The following is a 19,070-nucleotide window of genomic DNA, read 5'->3' on the forward strand; positions in this document are numbered from 1 at the left end:
AGAAGACTGTGGCTAACAATCCCAACCCATTTTTTATGCAAACTTGATTTATGACTTTGATCTTATCTTAAATAATTTAAAAATTAAATAATTTATACAGAATCTGTCACTTTCCAAGGCTCTTTCCTTTGTTCTTGCTTTGCTCTTCTGCATTTTCCCATCTCCCTCACCCTTTTTTGATCTGTACACATTTCCTTTCTGCATGGTGAGGCATCACTGACATGAGACAGGCACTAAACACTCCTTGCCCCTTTCATTCAAAGAAAGACCTGCAGGAACTGTAGATTATTTGTACCAGGGCTGTACTACCACCATCCACAGGCAGTTTTGATTGTCACTGCTTGTGATTCTGGGCTTGGCCGCCCTGAGTGGGTGAGCTGTGCTCTGTGAAGTGGGGAGTGTGCCTGCAGGTTCTTCCTGGGCTGGCAGCAAATCAAAGGTGGTGCCAGGCAGCATCACTCTCCTCCTCGCCAGGCTGAGCCCAGATCCATACCTCAGCCTGGCCTCAGTCTGCAGGAGCAGCTGTCAGTACCCAGCTGATGTAGATCCACAGTAACCCAACAATGAAAGGGGCTGGTGTCCTGTACCCTTGTGAAATAAAATAAATAATTGCTCCATAAAAGGGGAAGTCAAATGAGTATGGGAAGGTATTGCTGAAGAGAAAAAACCTAAAACAATCAAAAAACCCACCCTGAAATAAATTAGAGTAGGGGCTCTGGGAGCTTTAGGAAGCTATGAAATCTGACTTGCCTTGAGCTGCATACAAAAGAGGTGAGGTGGGTCTGATGTGACTTTCTGTGCCACTGAAACAGCAGACAGAGTTGGTGCCAAGCTTTGTCTGGGCTGCTTGAAGGTGGCACAAGAGGAGGGGATAGAAAACCACACACAGTGGAGAACTCCCTTTGCTTCCTCATTTTTTTGCCTCTGTGTCTGAGGCCAGATGGCTGCTGAACCCCAGGACTGGTTGCTTGGCTGAGACCATGGCTGTTATCAAGGTTAAAGTTAAGTTGGGGCTGAGGGGGCTGGCAGCGTGCAGCAGCCTGAGAGCTGTGGCATGGCCATTTGCTGGGCTGTGAGGGAGGTAACCTGGGGTCCAAATATGTCCTGATAGCAACAATAAAGTTTATCTGTCAAACTTTAATGGTCTGAGACCCTTGCTGCCTCTCCTCAGTGGTGCTGCTGCGTTGGCAAAGCCACGGCTCTGTCCACCAATCTATCAAACAGACACACCATGGGGTTCCTGCTGCACTGGCCACCTTGGTACATCGAGGCTTTTTGGAGATAATCCTGTCACAGTGATGTGCAAGATGCTTCTCTGGGGAAAATTCAGCCAGAAGCTGCAGAAATGGGGTCCTGAGCAACCTCCTCCACGGGGAAAGACCATTAGAAACTATAGAAAAACCACTGTCATGGGGTTGCTCGGGAATTGTTATACAGAGACATCAGTCAGGTTTGTTCTGCTGGGGGATAGCTGGGAGGACAGGCTAGGAATCAGAGAGCCTGATGTCTCAGGCTTGTGGTGGCCTCACTATGAAGCATTGAGGCAATTCTTACTCTTGTTACAGTCACACCACCCTGAGAAAGCTCATGGAGAGACAGCACAAGAGAGAGCCGCATCCCTGAGGGAGGAGAGAAAAAAATAAACCTGATCATCAGGCTTATTTGCACATGAAGAAACAAGATCAGAGAGTCAAACAATTCAACAAATGTCATGAGAGTTGCTGGTGGCAGTGGCATCACCAGTCATGACAATCATGATATTTCAGCTTCCCTCCTCTTGCCTTGCCTTAGCTCTTTGACTTCAGGCTGGGTAAAACTGCTGTCTCCCTCTCCCTCCGTGCTATCGATCCCTCCATCTCCTGCTGGCATTTGCTAGGTGCCAATCACCCTGATATCTGAGAGACAGCAGCCTGGGCTGGATTAATCGGGACCAAGGCAACGTCACAGAGCCCGGCTCTGCCTTCCCTCCCTTTCATGTGAGCCTGTGAGATGGAGCAGATAGGGAAGCTGATTGAGAGACAGCCTCTGAGCATGCTCTGGGTCCACAGGCGCCACACAGAAATGTGATCCCATCATTTAGACAGCTCCCAAGTCCCCAGGGTAATTGGTGTCACCAGCTTGTCATATCCAATGGGTCAAGATCTAAAACTTATTTTTTTTCCCCCTTATTAGCATTTTTATCAGAAAAATATAAAATAAAAGAGTATGGGTCCAATTCTGCTTTCACAGAAATCAACATGAAAAATATCCATTTGTTTCAAGTGGATGGGAGCAGACCAGAAATCGTTTTTCCTCTTCCTTCTGTCCTGATTCTTCACCTCCCCCCATAATGCACCTGTCTTATCTGGTGACAAACAAAGGAAACTTGTGGTGTAAAGGTGCAGACAACATCCTCTCATATCAGCATAAACCTTGTCTGGAAATTAGAAGAGTTACTCTAGATTAAAAATAATGCAAGAAGAGTTTATGGGCCAGGACATCAGGACAGTGGTGTCTTGGCCATCTCTCCAGCTGCCTGATCAATGTCTGCAGAGTGACACTGAAGACACTTCTCCTGCCTGACAACCTCAGCAAATGCTTGTCCCAAGCTGTCTGTGGATTGCCTCCTGTTAATTCTTCTGGTTCATGGGGGCAAAGGTGCTACATCCCTCTGAGAGTCTGCTGGCCATTGACCTAGGCTCATTTGGGATTTACTGTCTCTTTTCCTCTTCCTGCAGCTTTCTCTGGCCAGGGGGAGTGTTAAACACAGAGGAAGTAGCTCTTCTACAATGTGAGGAGGGGAGCAGAAGACAAGGAAAAGACAGAGACTGACTTTGACTAGGAATGAAAATGAAGATAACCAAATAGAAGTAAAAATAGAATTTTTCCAGAAAAGAGAGAATAAAAACTCCAGAGGTGCACCAAGAGGTGCAGCTGTAAGGAGAGAAAGAACTTCAGTGGAGCTCTACAGCACATCCTCACAAATCAGCATGGCTCACACAAGGGGTGGGCGGGATTGTAGACAACCTACTCCTTGTGTGAGGCACAGGGCTTTCAGAGAGGAAATGTCAAGAGCTTCAAATTAAAAAGGAAACGTTGTGATATAATGGGAAATACTTGGTGCCAACACATGAGAAAGAAACAGTCAGGGAAGAAAGGAAAACCTTGTGGTCATTGCTCTGGAAGGAGTGTTGGCATACCAAAGTGTTATTCCTGAGCTGGTCCTACATACCTAAGCAAGGTTTGGGTCTCCCATTCAGTAAGGTGCTACTCTGGACAATGTGCTCAACAGCACTTCCCTCCTGAGCACAAATTGTGCAGGGGGCCACATTTTGTCATCAAATAGAAGAAGTAGCTATGTACACTGTCATTGCCTGAAAACCTGCTTGAGAGAAAGCAGCCAAAGTCACTGGGAAGTATTGTGTCTGCCTGCTGCAGGCACCACCTCCACCTTCCTCCAAAATATCTGGCAGAGAGCCCAAGTTACCTGATACTGGTCTTGTCTTGCAGATCCTTGTTAATTTTATCCTAATGAAAACAAGTAATTTCAGAGGCATCCATTTAATAACATCATAAAGACCCCAGCGCCTGTACAGTCACGTCTTCTCAGGTTTGGTATGCCCACAGGAAACCTGAAGTTAGCACAAGAGGATTTTTCCCCAGTCTGTTTCAATCATACTGTTTGGGCCAGCAGGATTTTGTGTGGGCATATGTCTGTGTGTACATTTCATTATCATCTACCATGCTTGTGAATCTAAAAGCATTTCTCTCAACAGCTGCTGTTTTGTCCTGTGGTCACTCCAAAGGTACCCATGGTGATGCAAGGCACAGCAGGGTATTCGTGATGTGAGGAAGAAAGCTGGGATAACTGGGATAATTGGGATAAAGTGAGCAGGCTTATTTTATCCAAATCCTCAAAGTGTAGTGTGTTTTCATTCCACAACAATGGCTTAGCCCCCCTAGTAAATGTTCTGCATAGGTCCACACATGTCCAAAAGTTACTGCTAGAGCTGTCTATGGCACCTAGGAGACACCTGGGAGATTCCCAGAGCCTACCCTGGAAGGCATGGCTAATTTTTACTCCCATCATGTAACCAGTTCAACAGATAAGCCACTGCTTCCTCTTCTGCTCAGGTTTTTTGTCCACTCCCACGAGTTTTTGTGCATTTCCAGGTGATATTCCCCCCTCCCATGAACACTCAGAGAACTGCTGTCTATACTTACTGCCTGTGCATAGGCTCCATAAGCTCCAAACTGGATGGCCATGGGGTTGAACATGCCCATTTGTCCTGCCATTTGCTGCATGCGCCTCATTGTACGCTCCTTGTCCGTGTCCGCAAACTTCACCACCAGGCTTGAAGAGGCTCCCTGCAGCACAGGAAACAAAAGGAGACACACAGGGAATCAGAGCCTGATGCACTCCAGCTCATCAGTCCATACACCTAACACAGATTTAGTAGAATGGGATTCAGGTGCTGATGTTTTCCGTGCAACCTATCAGGCTGGGAATTTTGGCTTTTGCAAGAGGGTGCGAGCATCAAGAGGCAAAGGACCCTGGAGGGTGAATGCCAGCAGCCTGGCTCCTAGTTTCCAAAATTCCAAAGCTTCTAGGATGTCATTTACATTTTCTCTGCAAAAGTTGTTGCCTTATTCTTTCAACTTTCAGGCCCAGAATGTTGAGTCAGAGGACAAAGATCTGGACATGGTGCAGGGAAACGTAGGAGGCTTTGCTGCATGAATGTGGTAGGATTTGTAGACTGATTTGTTTTGGTGGAATGGGTGAGGTCTCTGCATTCCAGACCCCTGAAGTGGATCACGCTTTCAATGCCATGTCCTGTAACCCCCAAGCCCAGTGGGAAATCCCTGTCCAGCCTTGGAGACAGGAGTCAATATGCTAGGCAGGGTGTATGTGCCATCATGAAACAGCATCTCTTCAGCACTGCCAGATTAAGGGACCAAAAATAATACTGGAGGGACCTGAGATCCCTCTCCACAAACAGTAGGAAATAGAGGCTACCAGGAAAGAGCCCACACATTCCCAGGAAAGATCTACAATATTAGGATTATATCTGTAGTCAACACCAGGGCAGAACTATGGATGATCATCAGAGCTGCCTGTAGAAATCTGTGAAAAATGCAGTGCTTTTGGGAATGAAAGGAATCCCTCTCCTTCCCACAGCTAGATGAAGGGTCAACAGCTGCAATCCTTAAATTTCTGATAGGGGGCAGAGATGAGAAGAAATAGATCTACCTAGGAGGACATTTTTTGGTCTTTCTCCAAGGAAGTCCTAACTTCATGGGTTGGTTGCTTCCCCACAGGGTAAGGAAGGGAAGGAGGAGGTGCAGGGGAGGGACAATCTGGCTGCAGCCCTGACAGCAGTGGGCATTGCCCTGGGAGCTGGGCTGCCCCCCAGCCTGGGGAGATGGGCAGGACATTGACAGTGAGCAGCTGAAATAATTGTGCTCCCATGGCTTCTGTTCTGACAAACTGGTGTTCACTGGTCAAAGTACTGTCAGTTCTGGCTGTGGCAGTAGAGGAAGACCAGCTCCATGCCAGAGGAGCTGAACTGTTGCAGGACCCTTGTTGTCCTAGCACAGGACGAATTTTCTGGAATTGCACAATAAAAATATTATTAACTGGCTTACACATGCCCCTATGTACCTGCAAAGAGAAAAAATAATCTCAGCAAAAGCAGAATTGCTCTGCTACAAATTGGGAGGAGTGTAGTAAACCACAGCTATAGACATATGTATATATAAGTCTAAGCTATACATATTCAATAGCCTCTTCAGATTCTCAGTTATGAATAAAGATTGAGGAATTAACCTGCTAAAAAAAGACCCCAACAATCTAACACCACACAATGAGTGATGCTCCCTTGGATTAGCAATCTGTACTGGGAGAAAGTGATTTTCATTGGCAAAGAATCTTTCTTTTTGACCTGCTAGTCTCTCTCTAATAAATCTATAACCCACTCACACAATGTGATGAAGAGCAAGGTTTTGAAAGAAGTGCTTCAGGAAAACAAAGGGATGCAGAGATGAATGCTCCATTCAAAGATGGAGAGCAATCTTCAGCAGTTATTATAAAACCTAAACAGAAGGGGGAGTGGAGGAGAAGAGAAAGAAAAAAAACCTGTAGCCAAAATTCCCCTGCATATCTGTTGAAGGCTGGGTGACTTTTAATTTTTCTTCAGATCACATGATGCAGATATTGATCCTTCCCCAAATCACACTCTTAATTGCAGCTCATCGACAAATGAATATTTTAATGCATACATTTCCTGCTAATTATCACCTGGACCAGTTCTTAATTGGATTTCAACACTCATTTAATTAACCCTGATCCAAGAGACTGTTTGGTAACTTGCATCTAATGATTTAAACCTATTTGCAGCTGTATTGGAGGGAGGCACTGGTCCACAGCAGACTGGGCTGTTCAGAGCTGCTGTTGTGATTTGCAGAGCAGACCCTGCATCATGATGAGCACAATGCAGGATGGAGGATTTTGAAACTGAGTGAGAGTGTCTTCATTTTTGCAGAAGGCGTTTCTTCTGCTGTGACCTGCTCCTGTTAGCATGACAGGCAAGTGTAAATAAGTTGGTGTCTTCTTCCTTCTTCTTTTCTCTCACTCTCTATTTGCACTGGAAGTCTTGGGGCCAGGGAACTGCCTCAGGCATTTGCTGATGCCTCACACTGTTGAAAACCGAGCTATTATTGTAGATGGCATCATGAAAACATGGGTAACTTCCACATGAAGTGCTCGCCCCTGGAGTGTTCTTCCCTTCTGATGTGAGTCATAGTGACTGCACAGCAGCTGTTTGACCCAATGGGATCTCATCTTGCCTCCTGAGAGATGTTTTTCTGGGCTGCCTGTCGCAGCACGACTTCAGGCCTCTTTGAACATTGCTATCATATACACGGGGCAGAAAGGCCATTGGCAAATAGATTCAAGCTAGACCACACACTACAAAGAAGGAAGAGAAAAAGAAGAGGTTTTCCTGAGAGTTCTCTGCAATGAGATGTGCATGTAAGCGGTTAAAGGTGTGTAGCCAGTAGAGATGCTGCACTGCTCTTGAATATGGAGACTGACCTTGGGATTGATGCTTTCAGTGTGTGGTTCCTCATGTGCAGCTCTTTGATGTGGCCCAAAGGAAATCAGGCAGTAAACTGTATCAGATCAGCCAGTGCGGGACTTTTAACAGTGGAGCCAAATATTGCTGTTCATATACAGCAGAACAGGGCTGCCTTCTACTCCAGTGACTGCTACTAATCCACTGGACAGCAATAGAAATGCCCCAGAATGGGCCATGTTTTCCATAGGGTAAAAATGCTGCAGCCCTTCATCTGGATTATTTATTGCTTCCGTGAGGAGTTAAACCATGGTGTAAATCAGCTGTTGTCTGCTGGCAAAGGCAATAGGTCCTGTCTGCTGTGTCATTTACTAGTAATACATAATCTCCAGTTCTCAGACTGGACCTCATATTTTGCCAAACCCCATGAGAGTTACACTGGGTAAGTCAATAACATTTGAAATGTACTTCTACATTTTTCAGAGGAAAGGACCTGTTCATTTCTCTACCCTGCCCACCCACAGTCAGAAGATACTATCATGAAAGTGAGCCTTCCTGCTGATGCCTCTGCAATAGGCTGCTTGCAATTGGAATTTATCTCTTTTCCCCTCCAATCAACCTCCTTTTTCAAGTGCTTTGATATCTACTGATGAAAAGAATGATAAGGGCTAAGTATTATTATGCTTCTCCTATTCTCTCTTGGGCCAGCAAGTCTACTTAATATGGCTATCTTTCTTCCCATCCCCCTGCCACGCATGATAATGAATTGCTCCCCTTAGTCAGCAGAGTCAGGCACTCTCTAGGTTGGTGGGGTGAGGGAAAAGATGGAGGAAAAATCACTCTGCGCCACACTCACTTTGTAATCCCTAATCAGAGCCCTCTGTGAGAAAAACTAATTTCCCAGGCTGTCTTGACGTGTGAAATAAAGTCATTCTTGAAAACAGGAGCTTGACAGGTCGCTTGTGAAATTTTATATTCAGCTAAAAATAAAATATCCATCCATTGATATTTCATTTAAAGGCAAAGGAAAACAAATCTATTGCCTGGTTGTTGGAACTTTTTCGCATTAGATATGGTCTTCCAAATGGAGTGTATACACGGATTAAGTAAAAGCGTTTCAGGAGGCCAAACATTACTACCCAGGAGCAGGGAAAAATCACGGAATCACAGAATCAACTAGGATGGAAAACATCTTTGAGATAATTGAGTCCAACCTGTGACCAGACACCACTGTGTCAACCAGACCATGAGTGCCACATGCAGTCTTTCCTTAAACACCTCCAGGAACTGTGACTCCACCACCTCCCTGGGCAGTCCATTCCAATGCCCCATCACCTTTTCTGTGTAGAAATTCCTCCTAATGTCCAACCTAAACCTCACCTGGAACAGCTTAAGACTTTGTCCTCTTGTCCTATTGCCTGGGAGGAGAAACTGACCCTCACCTGGCTACAGCCCCATTTCAGAGAGTTGTGGAGAGAGATGTAGAGGATACCCCCTGAGCCTCCTCTTCTTTAGGCTAAACGACCCCAGATTCCTCAGACATTCTTGGCTATCTTGCAGGTGTGATGGCACCCAAGATGATCTGTTCCACAACCTTGCTGGGGACCAAGGTCAGGCTGACAGGTCTGTATTTTTCTAGACCCTTCTTCCAGCCTTTCTGATGGATGCATGTCACATTGGCACCTCCAGCCATCTGGGATCTCCCCAGTGGGCCAGGACTGATGGTAAATGATGGAGAGGGGCTTGGTGAGCTCCTCCACCAGCTCCCTCATCACTTTAGGATGGATCTCATCTGGTCTCATAGACTTGTGAGCCCCTAAGTGACTCAGCAGGTCTCTTTGTGCTTCTGCTTGGATTACAGGGGGGCTGTTTTGCTTCCCATCCCTGTCTACTAGCTCAGGTGTCCAGTTGCTTCTCCCTACAACAATATTCTTAGGAAAAGTTCTGTGAAGGTCTGGCCTTGCAGAATATATGCATGAATTTCCTTTTCCTGCCAGCCCTATAAATCTGCTCTGATTCCTTAGGTTACTAATCTCCACAGATGGTTAGACACCTTTTTCCTTCAAAACTGATGAATCTGGGCCTAATTTGCCAAAGTAATTATATTGCGTTTCACTTTAAGCTTAGTGAATCTCCTGCTGGAGGCAAACATACATTTAAGTCCTTTAACACAAGAGTGTCTCATGTAGGTGGACCTTTACATCTTTGTTAGCTCAAATGGAGCCAGATAAAAGTTCTAGGCCAAAAATATTTTTTAAAAAATTTGTTATATTAAAGTTCCAGTGTCTAAACTCTTGAGTATAAGAGATCTGAATATGCAGATCCTATAAAATACCTTCAGCCATCAACACAAAGATGCTTAAATGAGTAGGTGCTGCTGGACACTTGTCTTTTGGGCAATGACTGTACTCCTAAGTGTCACCACAGAAAGTGGTGGAAATTTTGCCTTAGCACTCCCTTTGTGACTACAAAACAGAGCTGGGAGGATGCTGACCTTCAGCAAGACAATCAGGGTAATATTTCCATGCAAGAATCCTTGATGTTAAGGCCCAAAAGCCAAAGGAAGATTTATTTGCTTTGGGCTCTGTTATGTCAGGCCATTTGGCATGATGTCCCCTAAGTCTGAAAACAAATTTGGAATTTTTTGGAAACGCCTATGCAGCTCTATTGAAGAGGGCTGGTGGATTCGACAGTGGGGTTGGACCCCAACCTGGGATTTTAGGCAAGTGAAAAAGAAACTACTGTCCAATTAAACTGCAGAGCAGTGGGAATTTCTGCTAGGCAGAAATGTAATTACCCAGGCTGGAAAGTGACCAAAAGACCAGGACTAACATCCCTCCCATCTTGTGAAATACATTATTTTTCTGCACTCAGGGCTTCAATTTCATGTCTCATCTGAAAGATGAGTAGGACAGCAGTCACTAGGAGCTATTTCCACTTTACAGTCCTGAGAGCTGGTTTAGACACTCTTGAGAGTGACAGAGATGGAGAGGGGAAAGGAGGCATTCATCCAGGACCGTAGTGATGGACCCTTTGATAATGCTGCTCCCTCAGTAGAGAAGATTCTTCATGCAATGTCTAAGCAGAGAGAGTTGCTGCAGGTACTTCCCTTCACAGGTCTCCGGAGCTGTTAATTTATTTGGAGTGGAAGCTTGATTTAGGTTTTATTTGCCCATACACTACTTACCAGGTGTCTCTCAGAGCTGAAGTTATTGCTTTCCACAGGGCAACAGAATCATTGAGTCCTGGTGTCACTGTACCCAATTCTAATTAGGAAGAACTCAATATATAACCCAAGTGTTAGTATGCCTCTCGAATCAAAGCCAGGTATCTGAAAAACCTAAACTTAAAAGCAGAGTTCTTCAAGCGCTTTTTTTCAAGCATTTTTCAGCTCAGTCTATGAATGATAAAAGTCCTCACAAAATCATTCACCTCCCTTAATGCATTATGAAGTGGGAGGTATTGTTGCATTACACCAACAGACTGGTGATTCTTTCCTGATATTTAGGACCGTGAAAGGAGTAAATGGTTTTTTTGCCTATTTGAAGAAAAACATAAAATTAAGAATCCAAAAGAAAATGTTGTATATTTCCCCTTTCCAATAAGAGCAACATGGTTTGAAAGATTAGGTATGTTTAGTTCCATATTAACTAAAAATATACTTCCCCATAAAATATACTTCCACCAAAAAAAAAAAAAAAAGCTTAAGTTTTTTTATAAATTATGATTACTATTAAAAACATGTTTGGAAGCTGCAGCATAGAGACCTATGAATGATCTTTCCATTCAGTTAAACAAGCAAGGATGAAAATAAGAGAAGTGGAATTATTCCAGGGTCATAATGTGAATTGACTGTTGTCAAAGCAAACTAGAATCTCAACCAGGTATGGAGATCCTGATGCTTCAGGACTCTGCCCACAAGAATTCCACACCTCTTTGGCACCTCAGGATGAGGACATGAACAGCCTATGATGACTTGGGGGGAAAAAAAGAGATGTTGAGGAAGGGCTGGCAAGCTGGGCAGATACATTTCAGATGTTCATATGACAAAAAAGAACATTTCCAAGGCACTGCATTGCACATGATTGTGCTTCCCAGATCCCTGTCATGCTGCAAGACTCCAGGCTATTGTGGTGTAAACCATGCTGCCCAATTGAGATAGTAAGTGATTTGAATTTTTGCAGCATGTTTAAACTGGAGATCTCCAGGCACTGTCCAGACATGGGCTGGACCAGATGGGCTTTAAAGGTTACTCCAAACCCAAAATTTTCTATGATTCTACAGTTAATTGAGAAAATATTCTGCTTTCAGGGAGGTGTCACCCATGCTTTAATACAGAGAAACAGATGGTGAACTGAAGCAATGAAATGGTGTAAATTCAGTGCAGCTCTCCTGGGTTTTGGTGAAATAAAGAGTTGGTTTATGTTGAAGGATCTGCCCTTGCTCTTTTCCACTCCACTAAGACTGAAATACGCCACCTTCACAACCACTATTCCTGTGGGCACCAACCAGACCATTTCCATTTGGAATGAGAAGTCAAACATGCTCTTTTATGTGATTTCACTTGCCAGTGGACATCTGAGGCAAAGACATTGGGGTCTGGTAGGATGCTTCACATTCATGACTTTGTGTGAGCTTCAGCTGAGAGTATTATTTGAAAGTCATTGTTCTGATTCTTTGTTTTGATTCTTGGAGGACATCTTTGTCCTCTAGAAATTAAATCTGAACTTTGCAAAACCCATTTGGATAATAGCTACTGCATCGCTAATGCTATGTTTTGCACAGGGATAGCATTCCACCATTTACTAAGATCTTTCTGTTTTCCTCACAAGAATGCATGCTATCAGTACTGAACACACACCAGAGCAAGGCTGGGAAGGGGTGAATTTAAGGAAAAAAAAATGAGAAGAATCCAGAGTGATTTAATGCTGATCCAGAGCCTACTTAACTATGTGGGAAGCTCCCACTGATAGAAATGAGGCTTAGATCAAAAGATACAGGAAGAGAAAAGGAGGAAGAAAGAAATGCCCCCAAAGCAAGCAGAAGAGGTAAAGACAATGGTGACATCTTGAATCCTTATTACAGGAAGGTGGTGATGCCCAGTGGAGCTACCTCTAGCAGGCCAGGAACTCCCTTAGCAGGCAGGGACTCTTTCATTTCTCCCAGGCTGGAGGCTTCTCAATGACTCTGATATCCCACGAAGGTCCCTGCCTGTGAATTATTTTAGCCCCTCAAGCGCTAATCTCACACGGATTAGGCAAGAGTTGAGTGGAGCAAGAATTGCAGGGGCTGCTGTTATCACCAGGACCTGGGCAATTCCCAGGAGTGGCACGATCCTGTTCCTGCCTCCCCATGGCCACCTCCACACTGCTGATTTAATGAGCAGCTCCCCTTGGACTTGTGAAGGGATGGGTGGGTGCCAACCAAGTATTTTTTTTTCCAGAAGGAGGCAATGTGGCTCACAAGCTTGTGTCCCATTTGGATGCAGTGAATGCTATGGGTCAGAGGGAGCAGGGAAGCCCAGGGAAGATGTCCAGTGACCCAGAAATATGATTAATTAGTTAATTTACGAAACTATGGAAGAGGCAGGCAACACAGTCTTACAATTTTACTTTTTGTTGGAAGAATTAAGGGAAATTATGGCAACACTGGGAACCTGCTGTCCCAAAGCTTGTAGAATCAGCAGTCTTGGTGGAAGTGCTGGGATGGGGTCTATGAGCATTTTTCCCTCTCCATCCAGAGCCCACTGCTCCATGGGAAGCAAAGGTGAGCTATCAGGTGTCGCTGGACTTTGGTAGAAATGGCTGCAAACTCACATGTAGGTATTACATGTCCTCTGCTTTTTTCATCCTAAAGGACAACACACCTTTATAAATGGTGTTTAAGTAGCATATTCAAAAAATCATTTATTACTGGAAAGAGGGCCAGGCCTGCTGCTGGTGACTTATAAATGGCTTTCTAAGTTATTACTAATTTTTTAATACAAGGAATGGATGTGCTGTGCTTTGCCCTGAGTTAAACAAAACAGCCTCTGTGTTGCACAAGGACATTGCAAAGAACGTGTGTTCTTTAGAGAGTTCAAGATCAACAGAAAAGAGAAAAACAGGGTCAGAGTCGACATCTCAATTTTCACCCATCAGTTTTTCTAATATCAATGGTGTAAAACCAGGCCTCAGCCTTCTGCATTAATTTAAACAGGCGGACTGGGAGTGATGGTACCTCACTCTGTGCTGGGCTTTTTCACTTTGGGCAATTAACTTTCAGCCAAACTCAGGTATGAGTCATGAAGGACACTTAGATGCTGGAGCTGCATCAACTTTCAGCCTGGATTACCTCTGAGAATCTCCTCTTTGAGTTTCTGTGGTCATGTAAAAGGAAAGTCTAATGGATTTTCCACTTCCTATTTTAGTTTCAAGAAGAGGAGGCTCAAGAGGAGAGCTTATGGCTCTCTGTGACTACCTGAAAGGAGATTACAAGGTGGGGACTGTTCTTTCCTACTGTGGCTGCAGTGGAAGGTCAGAGAAAATGGCCTTAAACTGAGACAAGAGACATCCTAGCTAGATATTAGAATGAAAACCATTGTTAGGGTTGTCAGGCTTTGGAATGTGTCACCCTGGTGGAGTCACCATCCCTGGAGGTGTTCTACGAGGCATCTGGATCTGGGTGATGTGGTTTAGGAGTTACAAAGGTGGTGCTGGGTTGATAGTCGGACTTAGGGATCTCTTCCAACTTCGATGGTTCTGTGATACCATTTACCCTGAGGGGCTCAGTGGCTCTGTCTCTACTGACTCTCACAATGTGGCTTTTACCAGTTGAGAACTTGATCCCACGCTGGAATCTCAATGAAAGTAAATTTTGTTGGTTAATTAATACTCTGAATTGTGGTCTGTTTAACTCTGTTTGTACTATGGGTTTGTCTGTGGTTCTGTTTATGTTACTGGGATGAAGACATTTTCAGTAAGCAAGGGGGTGAACTGAAAACTTAAACTTTGATATTCTTAATTCTGTGTTTCTCAGATATCAATAAATATTAAGATTTAGATTCTCAGGTGTTCACTGGTTATTACTTCTCTACTGGAACCAGGAACAAGAGCTGCTGTCACTTGGTTAAGAACAGCCTAAACAGATAGATTCATTATGTAAAAGACTTGCTCATTCCCATACATTGTATTATTTTTTCTTTTGCTTCTCTGTTGTGTCTTGTCTATTAAGGAGACCTTCAGATGATGTAGTTACTGGCATTTTGAGCATCAATCCTAAACCCTCAGCTACTCAAGACAGTCTCTCTTGGGTCCTAGACCCTCTCCTTCAACTGTAACAAAAGTGTAGATGACCTTGAAGTTTTGTACTTTGACTGACACTTTGAAGCAATTCATCCAGCCAAGTTAACCCTGGCCTTTAGTTAGCAAACTGCTGAGTGTAGGAGCTGTCCTGTCAGAGGTTTTTATGGTGTTTAGCACACAGCAATTTTCTCTAGGAACAACAGTAACCACATTTCCAGCAGCAGTAGTCTGAGAGGACGTCTACCAGAGTTTCTGGGAGGATGAGAAGAGTGTTCCAGTTAATGAGAGACCTGCAAACATGAAGATGTGGCTCCATGCACCTGGCTCACTAATCTGGGTGACACTTTCCCGAAGAAAGTGTCTTGCTGGAAATGGAATGCACTGCAGCTTTTAAACAGCAGCCCAACTACCCCAACTTTGTGGAAGTGACAAACCCTTCTGAGCACTAAAGGCTGCCATGAGCCTGAGGGGAGAAGGGAGCGTGCAGCTGGATGTGAGCGCGTATTTGCGAAGGAGGGAGGAGCGATGAGGAAAGTTTCTCCTATGAAAGAAATGATCTAATTTGAAGCAAGTCCCTCATGGGAAGAGCTGTGACAGAGGCTGCTCTGTTCCTGTTAATTTTCACAGTGCAGCTGTCAGCGGGTCTGTAAATAGTACTCTGCGAAGCCAACGCTTCCTATCCACACATCAACCATTCAATTAACAGAAGAACAGAAGAAGGAAATAAAGTGCACCACAGCCTTCTATCACGGCTTTGATGTTTTCCAGCAATTTATGAAAGTGTACACAAATCTAATTACAAGCCCCACTGCTTCCCATTTACATGGAGCTCCTCAAGTTCAGAGCTGTTTATATCAAAATAATTGTTAAAAATACCTCAGCTGATGTACGGCATTGTGGCCCCCCACTCACCGGAGCCACCAGGCTGCTCCTCCCAGGCAGTTCTTGCTGACTCAGTGCTTTAAAGGGTGCAGCCTGCTCCTGCAGAATCTGCCTCCCCTCCGCTTGTGAGCGCAGCACCCGGCCTGCAGCTCCATCGTGCCCACAAAGGCCCATTCTCCTCCTTTCCTCCACCTGCTCAGAACATCTTCTGCACACTCTGCACTGCTTTCCCCTCAGCCCCGAATCCACCTAAATATTTCTCTGCTGGGTTAGTGGGGGGTGAGCACAGCTGTTCAGCTGTTTCCACAGTGGGGCTGTGTCTGAAGGCAGCCTCACAGAGCTCTGCAAAGTCATAGCAGCACCACGGGAATGCACAGCAATAACAGCAGCAATCATTAGTGTGAGCTGGGGGTGGCTTCCTTGGTGGGGTGCCTGAGCATCCAAAGCCAGGAAGATGAGAACCAGTGCCCCGTCTGCCATTAGCTTGAAAGAGGCCACTGCGCAGGACAAAGCCACTTGTAAGCTGTGGTTTAGTGCCTGGCATCCCTGCCCATGCCAGGGCGCTGGAACTAGATGATCTCCAGGGTCCCTTCCTACCCAAATAATTCTGTGATTCTTGGGACAGTTTTTGATACTCTCATATTTAAATCACTGTTACCTGATAAACCAAAGAGGTGACAAATTCCTTTAGCTTAAATAATGGAAAAAATATCTTATGGTATGAAGGGATGGAAAGTACATTGTCTAAGGAAAGAAGACAATTTTTTCACCTGATTGTTACCCATGCTTGGCTGGAAATTTTTCTACTATGGGTGGACTTCCAAAGAACATGATGGACAGACACTCAAAATCAACCTCATTCAAGGTGTTATGCCATTCATATTTTCTTGCTTAATAAAAAGCGTAAAGTGCAACAAGCACTTTACAAAGTACCAAAAGATCTAATCTATATGTCATCTAACAACACTGAGTAATAATTGCATCATTTGATATTGGTGGTTCCTGGACACTGTTGATGAATTTGGTTTTGTCATTTGTGTTGATAAGAGCTGCATGGAAAAACATTTAAATGAAAGCCTCCAAGTTAATGAAGTTGTGCATTGCAACACTACCATTTTTTCAAAGTTCAGCTAAACTGAATCTTTCTCTGAAAGGCAGACGTCTATTCAGTGCTTGTATCCAAGTCTCACATTTTCCCTTTTCACAAAACCAAGGAGTCCATCTGAAAAGTAATTTTCATGGAAAATGTTCAGCCAGCCATGGATAGACTTGGAATGCTATTGCCTGGATGCAGAGGAAATGTTGTGCTTTGACCAAGCTGCTGCAGGCTTGTGCAGTAAAACAAAGAGAGAATTTGGTCTGTGTGGTAGGAGAAGCCACCAGAAGCTTGAGGCCTTGAACCCCCATTAATTAAAGAAGGATATGGAATGAAGATAGTGCTGACAATTAGTGTGTTAAGCAAGTTCACAGCACATCTAATGGAACAGGAGTCAGGGGACTCTGCTGCAGGATGCCTGGTTTCTGAATCCCAAATTGCTTTATCTGGGCAACAAACATCCAGGACAGATTTCAGGTCTCCCAGCATTGAATGTGAAGTGTTCACTTTAAGCTGCACTGGCTTTGTCTTTAGTTTTTAAGCACTGGTGCTTTTTTGCATTCTGGTCCTTTTTTCATTCTAAGTTGCACTTTGGATGATGAACCACTATTTTGGAGCTGGAGTACCATAGCAAATTGATGCCTAAAATTAGCTAAAAAGCACACTTCTATTTGGGCTTGCCTATTAGTTTGACAGGTTTCAAAATCTATTTCTGTAAAATAAAATTTCTCCAGAGGTATCTATTTTCCTCTATTGATTATAAGAGAAACTTAGATGACAAACTTGGATGACAACCTCAGACATGAGTTTCTTAACTTCTGGATGTCTCAAATTAGGTTAGATGGGGCCCACCTCAGGTATTCAGTCTAAGCCTGTTATTGAGTTATCCATTATAATGGGACAGGCATGCCCAGAAGGTGATATTGCCCATCCTAGCACAGAAAAAGTGAAGAATGCACAAATCTCTGGAAATGTCGCTCTCTCTCCTTTCTGCAAGAATCCTAGAAGATATTTAGAATAGGTCACAAACTTTCAGATAGTTAAAGATAAGCCAAGAACATCACACTCTTCACTTCTCACCCTTGTGCAGGAAATGTAAACAGTAACATTACTGTTCTTCCCCTTCCAGGAATGAATTCATTACCAAAGAAATTCCGAGTTGCCTCAGTGGGCAACATGGTGAAAAGAGTGCAAAACCCTCTATTTTTTAACCCTGTGCAGCTTCTGGGGAGGATAGCTGCTGTGACTTAAATGTGTATGATTCTGCCCTCTACTCCACCCTCTTGAGATCCCTCCTGCAGTGCTGCATTCTGCTCTGGGGGCCCAAACATAAGAAGGACGTGGAGCTGTTGGATTGAGTCCAGAGGAGACCACAGAGATGCTCAGAGGGCTGGGGCACCTCTCCTCTGAAGACAGGCTGAGAGAGCAGGTGTTGATCAGGGTGGAGAAGAGAAGGCTCCAGGGACACTTTACAGCATCTTCCTGCCCCTGAAGGGCTACAAGAGAGCTGAAGAGGGGGTTTTAACAAGGGTCAGGAGGGAGGGGAATAGCTTCAGACTGAAAGAGGGCAGTCTTAGGTCAGCTGTTAGGAAAAGAATTGTTACTGTGAGGGTGGTGAGGCAGTGGAGCCTGCTGCCAGAGAAGAGCTGTGGGTGCTCCATCCCTGGCAGTCACCAAGGCCTGCTTAAATAAGGCCTTGACAAACCTGGCGCAGTTGGAAGTGTCTCTACTCCTGCTAATGGAAATGTAGATGATCTTTAGGGTTCCCTTTCAATCCAAACCATTCTGTGATAGTTCAATGAAGTTTTGGGAAGAGTTTGCTTTGTGTGGGTGGACGGACAAGGCCACATCTTAGATTAGTAAGATGTGTTCTGCAGAATGACTCTTGTGCAATTTGGCTGTTTTCCAGGTATGAAGACATGGGGAGAAGGAGAAAACCAAGCTGAGGATGATGCCTAGGAAAAGCATGACTGACAGGTGGAATGATAATATTGTCCACAGTGATTGAAAATGAAGGTGGAGGATAGAAAAAACAGGTTTTGGGTGGAAAAGTTCAAGAGCTCAGTTTTATACATATTGAACTTGCTCTGACAGCTAAACATCCACCAGGAGATGGAAAGACAGACCAAGATTTTGGGTTGGACAGGAGTCAGTCCTGAAGCAGAGAAATTAGTTCTGCAAGCTGTCACTACAGCAATAGCAGCTGAATTTGTGTTGGTGGAAAAGGCTGTTAGGGACAAGACTTGGAACAGGAAGAGAAGAGAAGAGAACGATAGGAAGGGACCTGTTTATGTCCCCATATGGATAGGAAATAGAGACAGGAAGGAAGGAGTAATCAAAACTAAAAGTACAGGACATATAATTACTGTAAATATGTTATAAATACTAGCAAAAGTACATGAAGATTATGATCTCTTATAAAGGATGATATAGAATTCCAGTAAAACAGTCTCATAAAGTTGATGAGCGAATAGAAAATATGATCTAAAAAGACAAAAAGGAAGCTCTCTTGACAGGTAGGTAAAAAAGGATCTTTGTGCCTGCTCAAAATTAGGGGATTTTGGGTAGCTTATTTCTAAAGGAAATTGATTTTGTAAAAATTGGAAAGATTTAGACTTGATGGACCCTTAGGAGAAACAAGTGCCTTGCATTGTGAAATGGGTTTGTAATGGCTGATGGTCAGGCACTTGTCCAAGGTAAGGTTAATTAAAAAAAAAGAAAAAAAAAGAAAAAAAAAAGAAAAAAAAAGAAAAAAAA

General features: G+C 44.1%; 1 protein-coding gene across 3 annotated transcripts in view; it reads right to left on the reverse strand.

Annotated features, from left to right (window-relative positions):
- CELF4 (CUGBP Elav-like family member 4) overlaps positions 1-19,070 on the reverse strand; it is a 695,302-nt gene that overhangs the window by 76,598 nt on the left and 599,634 nt on the right. For all 3 annotated transcript variants that reach the window (XR_009275938.1, XR_009275937.1, XM_058823562.1), the window contains exon 6: positions 4,204-4,347. Coding sequence is in view for 1 of the 3 variants with exons in the window: in XM_058823562.1 (XP_058679545.1) it covers positions 4,204-4,347 (144 nt within the window). In the remaining 2 variants the exon portion in view is untranslated. The remainder of the gene's footprint in view (positions 1-4,203; positions 4,348-19,070) is intronic.

The sequence above is a fragment of the Ammospiza caudacuta genome, chromosome Z (genome assembly GCF_027887145.1).
Source record: "Ammospiza caudacuta isolate bAmmCau1 chromosome Z, bAmmCau1.pri, whole genome shotgun sequence".
Taxonomy (NCBI): Eukaryota; Metazoa; Chordata; class Aves; order Passeriformes; family Passerellidae; genus Ammospiza; species Ammospiza caudacuta.